Below are 21,507 nucleotides of genomic sequence, written 5' to 3'. Positions count from 1 at the left end.
CTACATCGTATAATTTCCTCAATTTTTATCAGACCACAGCCGCCCACGTAGTAACTATTTATTTATATTAGATAATTATTGAAATTTTATGCTACTTTTTGTAAATTAAAACAATTTTTCTTTGTGTTCTGGTAGTAAAATGATTTATTACATGATAGTGATCAAAATAATAACAATAATTTACAAAGCTCGTTTTAATCTTGTAAAATATTACAAACTCTTGATAGACTGGCACATACTCCAAAGGGAAGAGAAAATGTTAGCTCATATTAATAATTTCCATTAAGAATTCGTTATTTCTTTAGTCTAGGCATGTAAAATACAAAGGAATACCATCATCATTCTTATCTCGTTCACGCTGATAACAATATTGTATATCTCGTTCTAACCTTCTTTCATTCGTATTTTTTATCTCACACGGGACACTGTCCCGCGTTCATGTGATTTTAGCGAGGATCTTCTAGAAGGCGGGTACGTTTCATCTCTTTCTTTCCCATGCAAAACTATAGAGACAAGACATTCGTTTTGGGACATTTTAGGAATTGACCCGCGCAGAGCAATATGTAGCGTGGATTTACGTACGGCAATTTTTCTGTATAGCATTCCATATAATAATATATTAATAAAAATATGCGTATTAATAGGTACTTACATTTAAAGCTTTTTTTTTTTTCATAATAAAACCTAAATACATTATACTATATACTTTCTTTACAATAGGTACAAGGAGCTTTTTTTAATTAGTAGCAAATTTTGGGGGGTCATTGACCCAATGGACATAAGACAAAGCCGCCACTGATGTTGCTAATAGTTTATGAGTGTATTTAACAAGTTTTGAGGATTTTTATATAGACCAAGAAAAGTAATGTAATTAAAAATCAATTAGGATAAACTAATACACTAATAATAGATTTTTACTATGTTACTTTTCTTGGTCTGTATAAAAATCGTCAATACTTGTTAAATACTAATAAACTATTAGCACTTTTATGCACCTATATCATTAAACAGCAATTATTGTTAGTATATAAGGAAACTTTGTACATATTTAGTTTGATAGTGTCATATTAAGACGAAATGCGTCACACATATTTAAAATAAATAAAAGTAAAATTGAATTCAATAAAAGTGTTTTATTTTGGATACCTTCTTCATCTTCAGCCTTATTTTCTCCACTGCTGGATAAAGGTCTCTTCCAAACGTCTCCATTCCTTCCTATCACCAGCTTTCATCATCCATGTTTTACCGGCAATAGAGGCAATGTCGTCGACCCATCTTTTCTGTGGCCTTCCAACACTTCTTTTGTTTGCCCATGGTCTCCACTTTATTATTCTGTGTGTCCACCTGCCATCATTTTGTCTCGCCAAGTGTCCTGCCTACTGCCATTTCAATTTTGCTGCACGATCCATGATGATATCCACGACTCCGATTCGGCGCCTTATTTCTTCATTTCTTACTCTGTCTCTTAGACATGCACCGAGCATCTGTCTTTCCATGGATCGTTGTGTGCATTTTAATTTCTGGCTACTTTTTGTGTTATAGACATGGTTTCTAGTCCCTATGTTGTCACCGGCAATATGCACGATTCATATACTTGTCTTTTCAAGTATATAGGGGCTTCTTTATTAAAAAAAATATATTTAAGTTTGCTGAAAGCAGCCCAACTTAGCCCTATTCTTCTTGGTAACTCCGCTATCTGGTTATCTTTACCAAGTTGGATACCTTACCAAATTTTAATTCTGCCAGTTATCTGCATACACAATTAATAAAAATTGTATTTAGTTGTAATATTACATATGAACTTTTATTTTTTATCTGAATAAACCAAAAAAAAACCATGTTACGTTTTCATGTCATTACTTTTTTAATTATTTTCCTCTATAGGGCACATCTATGTGTCAATATGTCAATGCTTCAAGGCCTTTGAAGATAATGTACTAAACATTTGTTTATGCCTCAACGAATTATAATTTGATGGTTTTGTTATTTTCCTTATATAAAAACCCTTTGATTGCATTCAGATATTATATATGTAAGTACTTACAATAAACATTTTTAGTTATTGTGAAAATATGTGCTAGAAGTTGATTACGTCATTTCCTACTTTAAAATTATTTGCAGTGATATTTTTCATTGTAACAGGTAAAGTTTATGATATAATCACTAGATCCTCAACACAAAGACAACATAAACAAATACAAACTAATACCACTTTCCGACAAAGAGATTTTGAGTATTATTCAATTAAAATCTATAACCTACTTCCACTGTCTATTAATTAAAACAATTAGTAACGAGAAAATGTTTAAAAAGGCTATAAAAAAGTGGATAGTGGAGCTAGGTAGAAGTAAAATGGATTGTCTCATTCACCTAAACCAATATTGAATCAACCGCTCCACAAGTGTATAGCTTATGTTAGGTTTTTGTTATTTTCATTGTGCGTTTTGTAATATAAATAATATAGATGTACCTAGTTTTTAAAACTGTGAATATTTTGTTAATTATCTCTGTTTATTAAGTCTTCTTTGTTTATTCTATAATGTAAAAACATTTCAAAAAAGTATATTGTTAAGTGTCCTCGGCACGGGTAACCCCAGTGAGGACACATTATTTTTATTATGAATTAGTCTGTAAGATTTTTTTTTTTAAATAATACATTGAGATGTAATGACTTTTTCTTATATATTTAGTCATAATCTTGTAAAGTAGTATGCATCATCAAATAAAAATTAAAAACATGATAAATACAGATAAAACGCGAATTGTATTATTTTTTTCATTTTATCATAAATTAGTAATATTGACTCTTCCTAGGATATAGTCACAGAACCATTGGCAAATATTTACAGTGCCATCTAAATACATATGTAACATATTTTATATCTATAAATTTCAGTTGATATCCATCCATCAAATGACCTATGATTATCTGAGTCTATTAAAGTACAATAACATAGCGTGAAGTAAAATATGATTAATAAACTTATCGTAGAAATGCCATTTTTCTACCTACATTATGTGAAGGCTTAAAGTTTACTAAAACAAAAAGGTTACACCGATAAGAAAACATTAAATATATGATTTGCAAGGAAGGAAATCTCTATTGATATTCCAACACTGAACCAACACTGTTGTGCCGTTTAAGCTAATAATCATTTTAGTATTTTTTGTGCTCTGTTGATCTTTATTCCTTCTACTCCGCAGTGAGTACTTGCTTGTATTATTTATTTTATTGTTTTTCCATTACCTGCTTTTATGTGCGTTTTAAACAGCCTCAAATATAGCGATGAAAAATATTCTGAAACGGAATAGATTGGACTTTTCTCTGCTGATATTTTTTTATGGAACTGCATATTTATTATAGTAATTAAAATGCTTTTGTTTAGTCTCCTACTTATCTGGCGATGTGGGTCACAATAAAACCTGATTGCTTGTGAAAAATTAAAAATTTATTCATTAAAATTAAAACAAACAAACCATCACGCCGTTTCCATATATATATCACTCTATCTTTGCATACAGACCTCGCTTCCTCTACATTCATACACCTTCTCGTGCACGCACGCCGATTATTCCTACTTTTGACATGTCCATCTTGAAGTATTTGATAGACTTGATCGTGCCATGTCTTTCTCGGCCTTCCTCGTTTTCTGCATCCATCAACATTCGCATCGTAGATCCTTTTAGCCGTTCTTTCGTTGTCCACTCACTCTATATGTCCAAACCAACGCAGCACCCCTTTCTTGATTCTGTCGATAATGCATATCTAAGCCTTACACAGTTCACGGATCTCGACATTTTTGCACCGATCATACATCGTTTTACCACACATTCGCCTGAGGGATCGCATTTCGTCAGCATTTAACCTACTTTCATCATCATTTTTCCAATCCCATACTACGCTCCCATACATTAGAGTTGGCACTAGAACTCCATTGTGAACTGCTAGATTAGCCTCTTGCGATAAACATTTGTTTGTCAAAATAGATTTCAGTGCACCGTTCACCCTGTTCCCGGCACTCACCCTCCTTTTAATATCTTTCTCGGTCTTTCTATCCCTAGTAAACATACTTCCCAGATACACAAATTCTTCTACCTGATTCAGAATATCTCCGTTCACACTGATCTCACATTTAGTTATATTTTCATACCTTTCAAAAACCATCACTTTCGATTTATCAGCATTCAGAAGCAAATCACTTTTCTTGCATACATCGTAGACTTTTGCTACCAAGAATTGCAGATCTTCTTTGCTGCTAGCAAGAAGCACGGCATCATCCGCATACAGAAGACAGTTAACAGTTATACCGCTCATTTTTGCTCCCATTCTTAAATCTTTCGGTTCTTTCATACCAAAAAAAAACTAAAACTAAAAGTCGCCTTTTATTTATCATGACTATTTTATTCAATAATATGGTCTCCTAATTACTCGTACAATATTAATATAATGCGGATTGAATCGGTTCAACTGAATGAATACTTTCATATTTTAAGTTAAGAAATCAGAAGTGTTTTGGTTGGTTTAATATTCTTGCACAGAATAATATCTAACTATAAAGATGCCCGTGACATCCTTGCTCGGATTAACCATTATGTACCTCACCGTAACTTTTGGCCAATGCCATCTTTTCTGTGGGAAATTTTAGAACCAACGTCGGATTCTTTTTCCCTCTGCCGAGGATCCTAAGAACTAAGAACAGTTGACAAAATCTCACTTAAATGTACCTACTGTCGATGTGTTCCTACAGTAAAAGCGAGCATTCAAGAAGAAAGCGGTGTTTAGATGACACACTTGCTATGTCTGCCTAGATCATGCTATGACTTAACCTATTGTAAATGTAAATAGATTCTATGATTGTTTAGGTTAAGTTAATTCAATGTATTATGTATTATTAATGCCAATCTATTAGGGCTTTCATAACCCTGTTGATCGGCTTACAAACAAAAATACTAAAATGTATTTATTTTAGCCATTACTAATCTCCGTTCTGCACAGAACAACAATCAGTAAGCCAATTGCTAAAAATGCTATTGCTAATAAATATTATTTAAATATTTATTTAACCTTATTAAGCATTCATGTTTCTCAACTCTGTGGACACAATCTTAAACTTGAAAACACTTAACGATTTAAAAACAGCAAGCCACAAAAAGTGGCTCGGTGTTTATTGATTATTTTGTGTATTTATATTTGAATGTTTAGTAAAAAATATTATGAAAGATTTACCTGCCATTCAAACTCTTATTATTGCCTCTCATTCTGAATGTGTTAACCCGCTTGCTGTATGTATGTATTTTTATGAACGAATTACAAGTGCCTCGGCACAACACAAATTCTTTAATGAGCCAGAGCAGAGCAGGCTGGGGTCGTTCCTGGTATTGTCACTATATGCCGTTTCTCTGTTACTACTAAATGTATGTATTATGTTTTCATAATATAAAAAATAATATGCGAGCATTATGAAAACCGTAATATTCTGAAGAATACTCCGGTGAGATTTATTACCATCTCTGTGCAGAATTAAGAACACAATTCTAAGTTTAAAAAATCCTGACAAGGAAAATTGAAGTTCAATTATTTTCTTTATGGCTTCCTTTTGCTTACAATGCTTGAGGTCCCGGGCTCTTTCGTATATATTTAAAAGGTGTTGATGATGCAGTTCTGTTAGTAAGCAGCGAGGATGATTTACAACAAACAGTCTCTAAAATGTATAATGTATGCCTGGAGAGCGAATTGGTGATGAACAAAAGTAAGTCAAAAGTGATGGTATTTGAAAGGGGAAGTGAGGTTAATGACTGCATAATAAATGTAAACAGCGAATGTCTCGAACGAGTATAAGAATTTGTGTATCTGGGAAGCATGTTTTCAAGAGATGGAAGAGTAGAAAAAAATGTTGAAAGGAGAGTGAATGCGGGCAGCAAAATGAATGGCACACTATGCATAGTAATTGCTAATAAAATATGTCAATCGAAGCTAAACTGGCAGTGCACAACGGAGTTTTAGTCCCAACACTTATGTATGGAAGTGAACATGGAACTGGCAGAGGAAGGATGTAAGCCGAGTGAACACGGTTGAAATGCGATCTCTTAGACAAATGTGTGGGAAATCAATGTGTGACAGGGTTACAAATTATGAAGTCAGGCGAGAGTGTAAATCTGAGTCAGGTATAATTGATAAGATTAAGAAAGGGTCTCTGAGATGGTTTAGCCAACTAGAACGAATGTACAACGAAAGAATAATAAAACAAGGATGTATACTGAAAATGAACGGTAACGTGAGACGAGGACGGCCAAGGAAGACGTGGCATAACCAGATAAACCAAACTCTTAAGTCTGGTCATGTCAAAAGCCGGCAGAACCGAAGGGCATGTATGACAAGATATATGAATGTGGAAGAAGCTAGAAATGTATGCCAGGATAGACGTGTGCGGCGGTCCATTCTCTTTGCCTACCCCTACGGGAAATGGCGTGATGGTAATAGCAATAGTGATTTTCATTGTGATATTTCATAGTTAGACGGTTCGGTTCACTTTACTGTTTTTTGGTTTTTTTTCAGAAATATCAGTATCCTTCATAGAAGGAATGCTAACATAACAAATTTGGTACTTGGAATATTTTTTTCTTATTTCCTAAACGGATTTATATTCGTTGACTTATCTCAGAAAATAATTCGGGCTGGAGTGTAGATAGGACTTAGTGCATTTTGGTAGATTGTAGGGCATTTGCTCGCCATTAAGTCAAAACAGCAACATGTTTACGTAATGCTTTTTCGCAGAATACCCTCGATTTATTATAAGATGTAATAAGTTGTACGATTCCAATTAACAATCTTTAAAATTGTATGTCTCGTGACTATGATGTTTTGATAAAAATACTCATTTGCACACTAGTGTTTGAACATCCTGGTTTAAAAATGTCCTTGTTTTTTTTTCTGATGTAATTCTGCTTGTTTATACTTTCTGTAAAGTATAGGTTTATACATTTTACAACATTTTACTAGGCTATGAAAATACCAAACATGGTACTGATTAGATAATAACTTTAGTATTTTACTATCTAATAAATTTTAAATGAGAAATACTCAGTACACTTCCACTGTTTGTTTGGCCAATTAGTACTGCCGAGTAAACAATTAGAGCAAATATAATATAATAATTTAAAGCACAATAATGATCTTAGTACAGTGAGATTCCACCGAGAATTATTGTTGTGTTTTAGTCCCTGAAAAATTGTATGTTTACAAAATAAAATAATAAATATAAATTTAAAAATACTGTTGATTCTCAACGGATTCGGTAATAATATTAATAAATTACAACAGGGATGGAGAATACCTTAAAGAAGTTGATATCGAAGTCTAGGCATTTACATGGCTTATGACCTGTCAATGGCTGGTTTAAGTGGCAACTTTACACACTGTGTAACATTCACCATTTTGCCTATGTCTGAACATCCATATTTCTTCGATTCTTCCATTTGTTGATTTAAGTGTAGTTAAAGAGCTGAAACCTTTATTGTTGTGAAGAGATTTATTTGTTAGAATTATTTCACATACTAGGCAACGCCTGAAAACAATTTTCCCATTTTTAAACTTCTTCTTGGACCAGTTGGTTTTATTAAAATATTTGAGTTTGTCCAAATGTTTGTAGAGAAAAGGCTGGATTTCACTCCCTCGGGAGTCGTTAAGATTAACAAATTACAACAGGGATAGAGAATACCTTAAAGAAGGGGATATGGAAGTCTAGGCATTTACAGGGCTTATGACCTGTCAATGGCTGGTTTAAGTGGCTACTTTACACACTGTAACATTCACCATTTTGCCTATGTTTGAACTTCCATATTTCTTCATCCAGTCTTTTGTCTACAAACATTTGGACAAACTCAAATATTGTCGGTAATAATACGAAATAAATAGGGGAATATCTCATAAATTGCAATAGAGACGTCACAAGAGCAAAATTTTTAGTTACTATTTTTTTATCGTTTTATTTACTAGTTTTCATAATTTTATTATTAACTGTATATATGTACGCGTATGTATCTGCATTTGTGTATGCGTATATGTTCATATGTGTATGTATATGTATGTGTACATTTATATTCATTTTTATTTCTTTTTCCATCTCTTCCTTCCCTATTTTCCCATCCCACTTCCTTTCACCCCTGGCAAACGCTTTGTTTTTTATATTTTTATTCCTATAGACCCGTAATTGGTCTTATTATTTGTTGTTATTCTGTATGTATTGTTTATAACTATGACTGTGTTAGTTTCAACAATTTTTTTTAATAGACGCTCTTTCGCTCTATTGCATAGAACAATTTCAATTTTACAACTGCGTTGCAATTTTCGGTTTGGTTTTTGGTTTAACAACAAACGTGTAACGGACGGTTCGTCACTGCTGATTTTTACATCTATTACAAAAAAAATACAGGTGGTAGTCTCGACACTCCCGTAGGATCTTTATTTCGTGAATGCGAATGCGTTATTGGGGATTCTTTTCTTTTCTTTGTCAGAAAGAAAGTTGAAATTACGCTAGGTATACGTATTATCATAATTATTCGTAAAAATGGCTAAAAAACGGATCCCTAAAATCGACCAACTCATTCCGGAGATACAACTGAACTGAGCGCGCGCCATGCCCACACAAGCCCAAATTTGAACCCCCACGCGCAGCGCTGTGACGTCATCTCGCAACCCCCCTTCCGCTATTGACAAACCATTTCCGGTAGTCGACAAAATGAGCTATCCAGTAATAGTTTTAGGTATTCTGTAATCCTTATAGTTTTTGCTCTCTGGCCCTCGAGTACACAAATATTGGTCCCAGCAAAGCCTTACATGACACTGAGAACAAACCATAAGATGTTCATTCGTATTCACATCAATAAGTAGAAATAGATTAACAATACTAGAGCCAATTTTAAAAGTCCACTGTTAATCTCATAATCCATAGTACTGCGAAACTTCAGAGGAACATTCCTCATGGTAAGCTTTTAAAAAAATCCTAATATTTTTTTTCCGAAAAGTCGTTTAAAAAAGAATTAAAAATATGATCTCAAAATGGAGTAAATCTTCAATTTCTCGGACTAGCATCCCTTCGCAAACCCCTACCCATCCCCGACAAATAAAAATTGCGATAAAAACGTATTGGACCAACGAAGCGATACGCACAGACACGGACAAGGAAAGCGGCTGGGTAGGAGAGGGGTAGGGGTTTGTGAAGGGACTGCTTGTACGAGAAATTAAGGATTGAATACATTTTGAGATTATAGATTATTATTTATTTTTTTAAAATTATTTTTTGGAAAAATTTTACTAGGAGTTTTTTTCAAGCTACCATGGGGAATGTTACTCTTAAGTTTCGCGGTCTGGCCCTGAAAACCCGAGTATAAGAAAAGAGTTTACACGATAGGGAATATCGCATACTACGAATACCGATGAACGCATTTGTAACGGATTTAGAAAAAAAATTATTCAAAATCAATAAGGATACAGTCAGCAGTGGACGTCAGGACGCCGAGAACCCGATGTCTTCTAAAGTAGGCGAGCGTGGTTAAAGCTCTCAGGAAACATCCGCAGTATATAACCCATCCAACATTATCGTCTCCGCTTGATGACAGTTGTTGTCACAGGAGCTTGCTGCGTCGGTTCGCTTATTGCTTCATTCCTCACAAAGTGAAACCACCCAAGATTCTTCAGACACCTTTCGTTATTATCGAAATGCGATCTCTCAGACGGATGTGTGGTAAAACTATTTACGATAGATGCACAAATGTCGTGATCCGTACACTATGTAAGGCTTTTTTTTTTAATATGGGAGTTGCGTTATTATTTACCTTGCTTATGATATACAAGGTTTATATTTTAAAATAATGATTTTTCTAGAATTACATTACTTAAATTTTATCTAAAACTGTTGGGAACAGGAAGGATATGCTAAAGTGGGCCAATCAGGAACTTCTCAGCATTTGCTCATGTGGAGAGGAAACCACTCAAAACTCTTCAGGAGAAGCCGGCCTATTGACAGTAGTCAACAGGCCTTCCGTTCCACTAGAAGAGTGTTCGGCTATTTGTTCCCTCTTTGTTTTATTTTACCAATTGCCTGCACTATATTGATCATGTATGATACTACCTCTCGTGTGAGTTCTTTATTTCTCACCGATGGAATTTCGCGTAGATCCTCACCCAGGCTTCAGCATCGCGCCTCCAGCTAATCCATCTATGCCATCTATCTCTATCTCTATGTTGAACAATATCACTTTGGACATTGACATTTTTCACGTCTCTGAGGGAGTTTTTCGTTACAAGATTCTCTTACTTTTTTAACATATTATTCTTTGGATATTATGTATACTAATGTGTTTTTTTACATATACCTAATTTTACCTAATTATTTCTATATGTATGAATTAAGATATTTTATTTTGTAATGTACATATATATGAATGAATAAATAAATGATAAATAAAAAATGATAAATGATAAATCTATAAATGATGAGTTTCATATTTTTGTTTAGAACCACCTTAATCAACAATGCTTTGAGTGAATTTGAATGCTAAAAAAGGGGCAATGCGTCAACAGGTGAGGGACATATTGAGGAGTGTAAGGCTGAAAAAAATATTATCGGCAAAATGAAGAAAGGAGGTCTACGTTGGTTTGGAAATGTAGAGCGAATGGACAGCGAAAAGACGACTAAAAAGATTTACGATGCAAATATTGATGGATTCGGAAACAGAGGACGACCGAGAAAGACATGGCATGACCAAATCCAACAAATATTTGAAGATGGACATGTCAAGAGTAGGAATAATCGGCACGCGCGCATGAGAAGATGTATGAACGTAGAGGAAGCGAAATCTGTATGCCGATACAGAGTGATAGTGATATGGCGTTCAATACAAAATGATATGGCGTTTTGTCCTCTCTGCCTACCCTTACGGGAAAACGGCGTGATGGTCTGTTTGTTTGAAAGATATATTTTTATCGTAAGTTCAATGATCTCTTGCATTTGGGGTCAGTTTTATCAATATATTATTATCTTATATATACTTACTGTAAACTAATTTTTATTATTTGTTTTTGACATTAATTTGTTAATATAATTCTTTTTATACGTACATAAATATTTTTATTTTTTAAAAATATTTTAAAAGTTATTTACAATTTGCTTTTTAATTCAATCACTTTTCTTATATCCATATATTTTTTTCTTTTTTACTATGTAAAGTTTCACTTTTTATTTTGCATAGCAGTATGCTTTTTATTGTTTCTACATATACAAAAAAGCGTTGTTTATTTTTAAAATTATTACCTACTATGTTTGTACTTACCTGTATATTTTTTTGTAAATGCACCTTGGGCGTATTGTAAAATTAAATAAATAAATACATAACAAACATATCTATTGTTTATTAAATGACGATGGCACATAAATGTATTTAAAATGACTTTATGAAGCATGGAAGATAAATATATAAATATGTATTATTATTTATTTTATTTACTTGGTACCAGGTACTTACGAGTACACTACTTGTGTAAATATATTTAAGATGTTTTCATATTTCATATTAAAGCGGATACTGAAAAAAATCTTCGTGAAAATATTTTTTTAGGCCTTTCTTTTATAATTCGTTTGCTCATTACTTTTCAATTTGTAGTTATCTTCATAATCATGATCATTTCTCTATCAGCATTCAAATAGTGCCCAGGGAACTGCATTGGTACTCCAACCGCAGCGTAACTCGATCATTTTTTTTACGTGAAGGTCAGATGATACGCTTCAGGTGGCCAGCCAAAAAATAAATATTTTCAAAATTAAATGAAAAGTACATAAAACGGAGAAGACATGGTATAGTTCCAATTCTACCTTCCTCTCCTCTCTCTCTGCTTCCATGAACATTTATATTTATTACTAAAAATTAATACCAACAATAGTTCATTAGATACAGATATGTAGTAGATGTGTGTAAAAGTTAAAAGTTAAGCGGGACATAAATTAAAAATGTCTTTATCAGACCTGATAAAAATATAGTATTTACAGTGTAATATGTCTGTCACTAAAACTGTCATTATATGTAGTTTGTATTCTTCGAAGAGTGCTATTCTTTATATAATTAGTCTGTGTGCTCAGAATATCGAAGAATACATAATGACGAGTTCTACGGACAGGGACTCGATATGAAATGCTTCTAACAATTTCTGGGCTATCGGTTATGTTATTAACAATTTTATAGAGAAACATGATACGCCGAGTTGCGAGATTTTGAATTTTACAAAAATTAGCGGACTATGTCCTACTTGAAAACTTGAAAAATCTAATTGTCTAAGAAAACATTTTGAATGTGCTCAATGTGATTTTTACAAATATTAAATTGAGGATTCCAAATCGGAGAATCAAACTCTAGGACACTACGCACATACAAAAAAACTCTAATGCGTCAGTTCTTGTAAAAGGTTTGGTTGATAAATACAGTTTAAATTCGTTTACAAAATAAATAATATCTTGAAATAAATAATGAATTTTTAAAAACAAATACTAACTTACCAGTTCGTCGGTACTAAATTAAATTTTCACACTTTTTAAAAAAAAGTATCCAATTTCTCATTGCTTTGATTGTTGCTCCCTTTCTTGTAGAATCATAGCATAAACTACAAATATTTTGATATTCTTTTAATTTTTATAATATTAAAATAAATAAATACCTTTTTATTTTTCTTAAAAACAAAACGAAAACTAACTTGGAAACAATTTTACACACAGAATAGGCTGCTCACGTACACGGTAATAGATTAAAACAACGAGTAAATGTGTGTCTGCTATTAGAATCGCAGCGCCTACTGTCGTCTGGTGTCGGCCGAACCAGGGAATCCCACGCCGGCTCCAACCAGCGTGATTGTAAATCGGCGTAAATCGAACCGACGCAAAACGATTTTACCTGTATACATTTTTCCTATTTTTTAATGCATGTATGTATAGTTTATAAATTATACCTTGGTCTAATAATTTATTTGTTAGTATACATAATAGGCTCCCTTTTTATCGTTTATATAAGCGATAAGAAGACTCACATTATATTAATTAGTTATTTAAATTGTCAAAGACGTAATTAAACTCTATAATTGATAATGTCTGGTCTGTATTGTTGTTGTATGGCTGTGAGACTTGGACTCTGAAAGTGAACACTATGAATAGCCTGGAGGCTTTTGAGATGTGGTTGCATCGCAGAATGCTTAAGATATCTTGGACAGAACCGATAACGAACTCCGAAGTCTTAAGTCGAGCTAGAACTAACAGAGAACTCTTAACCACCATAAAAGTTCGTAAAATTTCATACCTGGGGCATATAATGCGTGGAGAAAAGTACCACTTGCTTCATTTAATTTTAAAAGGCAAGATTGAGGGTCACAGAGGGGCTGGAAGAAGACAGATGTCCTGGCTGCGAAATATACGAGACTGGACAGGCTTCAGGACTGTGGAGCAGATTTTCCGGGCAGCACAGGACAGGGAGGCTTTTGCCAGAGTGATTGCCAACGTTGGGGATACCTGACAGGGCGCTAAGAGAAGAAGAAGAATTAATAATGACGAAATATGCTTCACCGAAAGAACACATATTTTTACTATCAGAACGGGACGATGCATTGTTTATGACAAAACGTCATGATTTCGATCATCACCACAAAGGGAATAAGATGACAAAACTAACTACGATAATTAATTTTTCATACATATATCCATAGATAGCTTAGATATGTATAAAAAATAACCATTTATATTATAATGAAATCGTGCCTTAAAACTAGATTCAATTATCATCCCAGTAATATTGTTTCTAAATAATCTCCAGTAATAATTAATGTTTTATTTGATTATATTACATACCAACTTAATGCGCTTTGATGTAGGTAATGTAATACAAATAGTTATATTATCGTGGTCATATTTGTACTTTCCGGGTACAAATACTTACCTGTGCGGGACATAGTACAACTAGTATCTGTAGACTTTGGACGATTTTTACTTGAGTCTAAGCTGAAAATTACTGCTTATTTTGTGCATGTTTTTTCTTCAGTAAATACTGTCAACAGTTTGTTGAAGTATATTTATAAGAGCAACTCTTACTATCAAATTAAAACCACAGTTATTATTTACGTATTTACCGCGACGCGTTTCTTATTACTCATTATCATTACTTATTACGCCATAAACAATATGATACGTTTTAGTTTGCAGTACCTACCTACGTAAGTAAAAATTATTAATTGCATCGGTAAGTTTCCGTTATACCTACTGTTTATGCAACAGCGACTCAAATCAAATTAATATTTAATCTTCAATCTGTAAGTGCAATAAATTCCTTATAATGTTTAAACAGAGCATAAAAAAGTAAAGATAACATTTTCCATTTTAAATCGCATTGATGTAAGTCTCAACGTTGTTAATACATAATAATTATATTTTTTACGTTCTGAATTTCGCATAAATCGGATTAAATATTGCCAAATTTAATGTTAATTAACTTTGGATTAATTAATCCAGTGAGGAAGTTCAGTAGTTTAAAAAAAATGTTTCATAATAGACTATTAAACAAAGCCAATTCTTTAGTTATTATTTTTTATCAGCGCTATTATTTTTTAAAGTTTGTATTTCTAAAATTGATTCACGTGTGACGTCTCAAGTTCTCTTCCGCTTCTTCTTGGTTAGTTCTACCGACTGGTCCCTTGACGATAAGTAAACCGGAAATCTTCCGCAACTCGTTATTTTTTAAATTTTTTATTTATTCATATTTTTTCTCTTACAAACTATAATTAATTATAAAAATAATGTGACTTTACTAGGGCGGGGCTACCCGTGCCGAGGACACTGAACAATATACTTTTTTTTAAATATTTTTACATTGGAGAATAAACAATGAAGACTAACTTAATAAACAGAGATAATTAACACAATGTTCAGACAGTTTTAAACACTACGTATTTCTGTTTATAATTTATTTATGTACATCTATATTTTTTATATTACAAAACGCACAATGAAAGAACAGGGACCTAACATAAGCCATACCCTTGTGGAGCAGTTGATTCAATATTGGTTAGGGCGAATGAGACAATCCATTTTAATTCTACCTAGCCCCACTATCCATTTTTATAGTCTTTTTGAACATTTTCTCATTGCTAATTGTTTTATTAGATAGTGGAAGTAGGTTATATATTTTAATTGAATAATAATTTAAATCCCTTGGTCCGAAAGTGGTATGGTCATTGGTCTATTTGTATGAACTAGTGGCGTCGTTTAAAGTAGTTCATTTTTATTATTTTTTTCGTACGTTTTCAATAAACTTTGCCGTATAATTTAATGCTCTAATTTTTACTGTGCGTAAGTATACATTTTTTATCTCTAATTTCCCGTAGGGCTTCCTCGTTAGATTTTTTATTGAATATTTTTATATTTCGTTTCACTTTACAAACTTCAGCTTAAAAACTGAACTGACCGATGGAAAAATGTAGGTACTAGATGAAATTACTTCCTACTCAAAAAAGCGTTCGATTTGCAGCCAGTAGCTATTTACTATCTACATAATTTAATAGCGACACACTGAGGTTAAAGCGGAATTTTTCTTATTAAAATTTTATCTTGTTTATAAATAATATAAATGAATATGAATAAAGATGTCTGCAGTGGACCTACCAGCGCGATTACGATACATTGTGTTATCGCCATTAATGAAACAGATAATAAGCATTTAGATAAGACGGTAATATGTAATAACGCAATAACCTAATGTAGTGTGTTTTTTACTCGCGGCTGGTGACTGTCATTTCATTACATTAATAGTTATAAATGATTACTATATAGTCGCTGTTTGTTACTGGTGTGTAGTGAGTGGTGCGTACGCCTAGTGTTGGATCCCCAGCGGTGAGGGAAGTACGATTGCCGTGAAGATTTTTCTTCGACGGAAAGGTTCTCCCGCCCTTTTCTCGTTCCGTGAAAACGCGCGAGTTTTTTTCTGTGGTTTCGTTTTGAATTTGACAGAACAATGGAAGCATTTCTAAACAGGGTAAGATTGACCACTCGAGTTAATTCTACGGAGAAAATAGTTATAATCTCTACTACTATTTTAAATCCTTTTTTCGCGTAGATTTTTTATAAAAAACAATACTTTTTTTCGAAATTCTAATTATAAGAAAACTTTTATTTTTATTTCGTAGGAAGGGCATGAGTTATTTTATCAATCAAATGCAGTAGAACTCCGTTTATCCGAACTCTAGTCCGGATTGCCAAATATCCAGATCGTTATCATTAAACAAAATAAATGAGAAGTTTTTAATTTAAAATTGCCTAAAGTATTTTTTTAATGTGATACGAATTTACTCTATTGTCTGTAAAGCAATAAAATCTGGCACTCATTAGAGTTTTACTGCATAACATAAAAAGTACAAACATTGAAAAATATGTTCAGGCGTTGCCTAGTTATCTAGGTGAAATAATTCAGTCAGATGAATCTCTCCCGCATTAAAGGTTTCAGCTCTTCATAAAAAAATAACAAAATAGCAGCATAACATAGGAAAGACAGAATTGAAGAAATATAGATGTTCAAACATAAGCAGAATGGTGGATGTTACAGTGTATAAAGTAAACACTCAAACCGACCAATGAAAGATCATAAGCCCTATAAATGGCTAGACTTCCAGTCCCTATCTCTCCTTATAAATTAATAAATTTTCTCCGTCTATGTATTTATTTAAAACTTCAAGTGCAAAGAATAAGTACTTCGGCGGACTTATTGCCAAAAGCAATATCTTCCAGCCAACCAAAAAACAGACTGGTTAAAATTTTGTACTAAAAAAACATAAATATATGTCAAAAGATACATACATTAAAATAAAATAAAAAAACTTAATTCCGAAAAATAACAGCTGTTTTTTGATTGGGAGTTTTTTTTAAATAGTATATTATGTTATACATGTTAAATGATGAGAAATGTGGGATCAGACAATGAGTTTGGAGAAAGAAAGGGGAACCGAGGAAAGAATAAGGGATGAAAATACATATTTAAGAAGGAAAAAAGGAGCAATTAAAACTCAGGGAGTTCGGGATTTTGGGGATATATAATAATGCTTCGGGCCTTTTTAGAGGTGGCTAGATAGTCTTATATACCGACGAAGGGCTGGCATATTGCCTTAAGGCAATTTGTTCCTACCTACCCAAACCGTTCAGTTTGAGAAAATTACAAATACATGGACATATTGAATCTTATACAAAAATTAAAAACAAAGATTAACAATATAAAAAAATTAACACTCTACTATTAACAGTGGAGAGGGGATGGAATGAAAAGAAGAAGGATAAAGGAACAATTTAAATAATGGTCAAGACATATGTGATAAACAATTTATAAATTAAATATATTTGTAATGTTATTATTAGAACACACATAACAATATGTATGATATGTGTGCCCTACTTTAAGATTTAAATTTAAAAAAATAAAAAAAATATTTAGCTAGTGACATTTCAATCTTGACTTAAATGTAAATAAAGAAGGGGGCGTCTCTAACATTAGTGGGTAGATTATTATTCCACAGTCTACTGTGAAAGAGGAGGCAAGAAAATTAGAGCGATGACAGGGTATTAAATGGGTTCTCTCGTTACTAGAACGAAGAGATAGTCCGTGTTGTGAAATAGGTTGGAAGAGCTCTCTTAGATAAACAGGCGAAGTGGGATATTGTGAAGAAGTGATAGAATGTGAATGAACTATTATATTTTTTTCTTTTTACAAGTGGAGTGATACAAAGTGACTTTACACAAGTATGCTTTTTTGCTTTGTATTTATTAATATATATCTAAAACACTATAATTGGCCTACAATTTTGTTTTATTTGTAAACCTTGTATTTTTGGCTGTTGTTTTATTGAAATTTATTTTATTTGTTTATTTTACAGTTTTAACATGTACAGAGGTTCATTGTTTCAGGTCCCGACTAGCTAGGAAATTACTGTGTTAAGGCAGAACCTTCTTTTTTACAAGTGTTTTTTTTTCATTAAATGTTGCTTAAAAAATCAAAATAAAAATAAATTAGAAAATATATCACTAATAATATTAAAAAATAAATGTAAATTAGAAAACATACCGATAATAATAAAGATTTTAGCAAAAATATAAATTAGAAAATACACTATTTTTAATTAAAAATGAAACATAAATGTTCATTTAACTATCAAAAAATTCAAACAAATATCAATTACAAAATAAAGTAATAAAATTAGTGTATAAATAAAAAAATAAAAATTCTCATATTATTATTTTTCGCTACTTCTGTATAAAATACATGTCTGTCTTTATATGTATGTAAAACGTGTAAAAGCCTACAAGGCGTTTAAATAAATAAATAAATGTTGTAATCAGTTAAGCTAAATTTTTATTCTTATTTTTTTAATTATTTTTAATGAATATAACATACAATATCAATATGTAAAGCATTGTGTTTTTAATTAAATACATTTTTACTGTTTTAATTTGAATAGATCAATATTATTTGATTCACAAAAATGTCTATACGACATACTTGGATACTGTGTTGCAAAATACTAATGTTTTGTGTACTATTAATGCATGTAGATGCCTTGGTGATGTTTCAACATAAACATTATCAATTCGTATTTGTATTGTTTAACTGGTGTTGAGAGGTCAAGTTTTGATAATCTTTGCCTTGAGCAATCCATAGGTTGATTATTTAAAATAATTATACTATATCGGCCTTGTTGTGTAGTGGTCAGCGCGCTTGTCTAACATGCAAGAGGTCTCGGGTTCGTTTCCCGACATAGTTGACATGTAATATTTATTTTAAAGTGTGGTTTTACAGTAGTATATTTCATAGTCCCTAGACTGGTACCTGAAGCGTAAGACTATCATCTTACCTTCATGTAACAAAAATTAACAAAGTACACTGTGATTGGTGTACCAATGCAGTGCCCTTTGCACCATTAGGTGCGAAAAGGGAATGGTGATGATGATATTATATTTATTTATTTATTCTTGCTTTCACAATTATTACATCTATTTTTACATTTAATATAATGTTACCTCATTGGGGTGTCCCGTACCGAAGGAAACATTTCGAGACGTACCTTAAATTTAAATACTTATTAAACATAATAAAATCGTATAAAACTTTTTTTACCTATTTGACTCATCGACCCGTGCGCAACCCACCTCCATTATCCATATCTTAATAGCAATTTTATAATTCTCAGGCGAATGTGTGGTAAAACGATGCATGATAGGTGCGGTGCACAAATGTCGAGATGCGCGCATTATGTAAGACAGGGACTAGAATTATCGACAAAATCAAGAAAGGAGTTCTGCATTTGTTTGGACATGTAGAGCGAATAGACAGAATTTACGATTCAAATGTTGATGGGTGCAGAAAACGAGAAAGACCGAGGAAGACATAGCACGACCGAATCCAATAAATTGCACAGTAAATTATGTAAATCAATAAATTACACAGTAAATTTTGTAAATCAATAAATTACACGGTAAAGTTTTTAAATCAATAAATTACACAGTACATGATGAAAATCAATAAATTACACATAAATTATATAAATCAACAAATTACACATAAATTATAAAAATAAATAAATTACACAATAAATTATTTTAATCAATCAATTATACGGATAATGATGTAAATAAATAAATTACACAGTAAATTATGCAATTCAATAAATTACACAGTAAATTTTTTAAATCAATAAATTACACAGTACATGATGAAAATCAATAAATTACACATACATTTTATAAATCAATAAATTACACATAATTTATATAAATCAATAAATTACACAGTAAATTATGTAAATCAATCCATTACACGGATAATGATGTACATCAATAATTAACACAGTTAATTATGTAAATCAATAAATTACACTGTAAATTATCTAAATCAAGTACATGATGTAAGTATATCAGTAAATTATTCATAAACTATTGATAACAAATCAATAAATTACATAAATGTACCTATTTTTAATTTTGTGTAAGGTTGTTTTTCCATGTAACTGTCATTCCCGCGTAACTACATAAATGCACATATTGATTTATGTAAATAATGTATTATTCATGTTTTAGTTTATTTTATTACTAAATCTATATCGGTAATTTAAATGAATATCATGGCTATTAATTGTGTTTTTATAATACTCAGAGTTATAGTCAATTCACGAATTTCGCTACCAAGCGATGAAATGAGCAATAACATTTTTATGTATATTTTTCTTCTTTCGGTGTCATGCCCGTGTTCGGGCATTGAGTCCATCATCATAGCCTGCCCGATCAGTCACGATCCTTCGCCATTCGCAGCTGGATCAACTCCCCTCCACGACCCAACCGAGCCGGGCCAGTTGTATGTTGTATAATAATACAGCCGGGAAAGCTTCTTCCACCCAGCCATAGTTTTGTTTCAACTTTTCCTTCTATTATAATTCGTAGAATCCTGCATTTCGGGCCCCTAATAGGAAAATATCACGTACTACGAATACCGATATAAATATGTATATGAAATAAATTTAGAAACAAATATTGTACAGGTAAACGTCGTTATGCGCCGGTTCGATTTACGCCGATTTACAATTACGCCGGTTGGTGCCGGCGTGGGATTCCCCGGTTCGGCCGACCAGACGACAGCAGGCGCCGCGGTTCTAATAGCAGACACACTTTTACACGTTGTTTTATTCTATTACCGTGTACGCGAGCAGCCTATTGTGTGTGTGAAATTGTTTCCGAGTTAGTTTTCGTTTTGTTTTTAAGAAAAATTAAAAGGTTTTTATTTATTTTAATATTATTAAAATTAAAAGAATATCAAAATATTTGTAGTTTATGATATGATTCTGCAAGAAAGGAAGAAACGATCAAACCAAATGAAATTGGACGCTTTTTTAAAAAAAGTGTGAAAATTTAATTTAGTACCGACGAACTGGTGAGTTAGTATTTATTTTTTAAAATTCATTATTTATTTAAAGAGATTATTATTTATTTTGCAAACGAATTTAAACTGTATTTTTCAACCAAACCTTTTACAAGAACTGACGTATTATATTATTTTTTCGTATGTACGTAGTGTCCTAGAGTTTGGTTCTCCGATTTGGAATCCTCAAAAAATCACATTGAACACATTCAAAATGTTTTCTTAGACAATGAGGAAGTTCAGTGGTTTTAAAAAAAAAATATATTTCTTAATAGACTGTTAAACTAAGTCAATTTTTTTATTAAATTTTTTATGTATCGTATTATTGGCGCTACGATTTTTAAAGTTTTGTATTTCTGAAATAACTCCGCGTGTAACGTCAGAGGTTCATTTCCGCTTATTCTCATTCAGTTCTTCCCATTGGTCCAGAAGCGACAAGCAGACCGGAAATCTTCCATAGCTCTTAGATTACTGGTTGATTCACATGAACCAGTGACGTCATTCAAAGTAGAGCGGTTTTATCAAAATATA

At 32.2% G+C, this 21,507-nt stretch overlaps 1 protein-coding gene across 3 annotated transcripts in view; it reads left to right on the top strand.

Moving 5' to 3' along the window:
• UGP (UDP-glucose pyrophosphorylase) overlaps nt 1–21,507 on the top strand; it is a 37,169-nt gene that overhangs the window by 2,347 nt on the left and 13,315 nt on the right. The window contains exon 1 of one of the 3 annotated variants that reach the window (XM_088243501.1): nt 3,116–3,203. The exons of 1 other annotated variant lie outside the window; for it this stretch is intronic. Coding sequence is in view for 1 of the 2 variants with exons in the window: in XM_088243500.1 (XP_088099626.1) it covers nt 16,039–16,059 (21 nt within the window). In the remaining variant the exon portion in view is untranslated. Of the gene's footprint in view, nt 1–3,115; nt 3,204–15,789; nt 16,060–21,507 lie in introns of those variants that run through there. One more of the 3 variants, XM_088243500.1, reaches the window with a different exon arrangement.

This window comes from Micrasema longulum, unplaced genomic scaffold (assembly GCF_059751315.1).
Source record: "Micrasema longulum isolate JH-2025_06_02 unplaced genomic scaffold, ASM5975131v1 h1tg000215l, whole genome shotgun sequence".
Taxonomy (NCBI): Eukaryota; Metazoa; Arthropoda; class Insecta; order Trichoptera; family Brachycentridae; genus Micrasema; species Micrasema longulum.
Note: the sequence above shows the minus strand (reverse complement) of the source record. Positions and strands in the feature narration are given on the sequence as shown.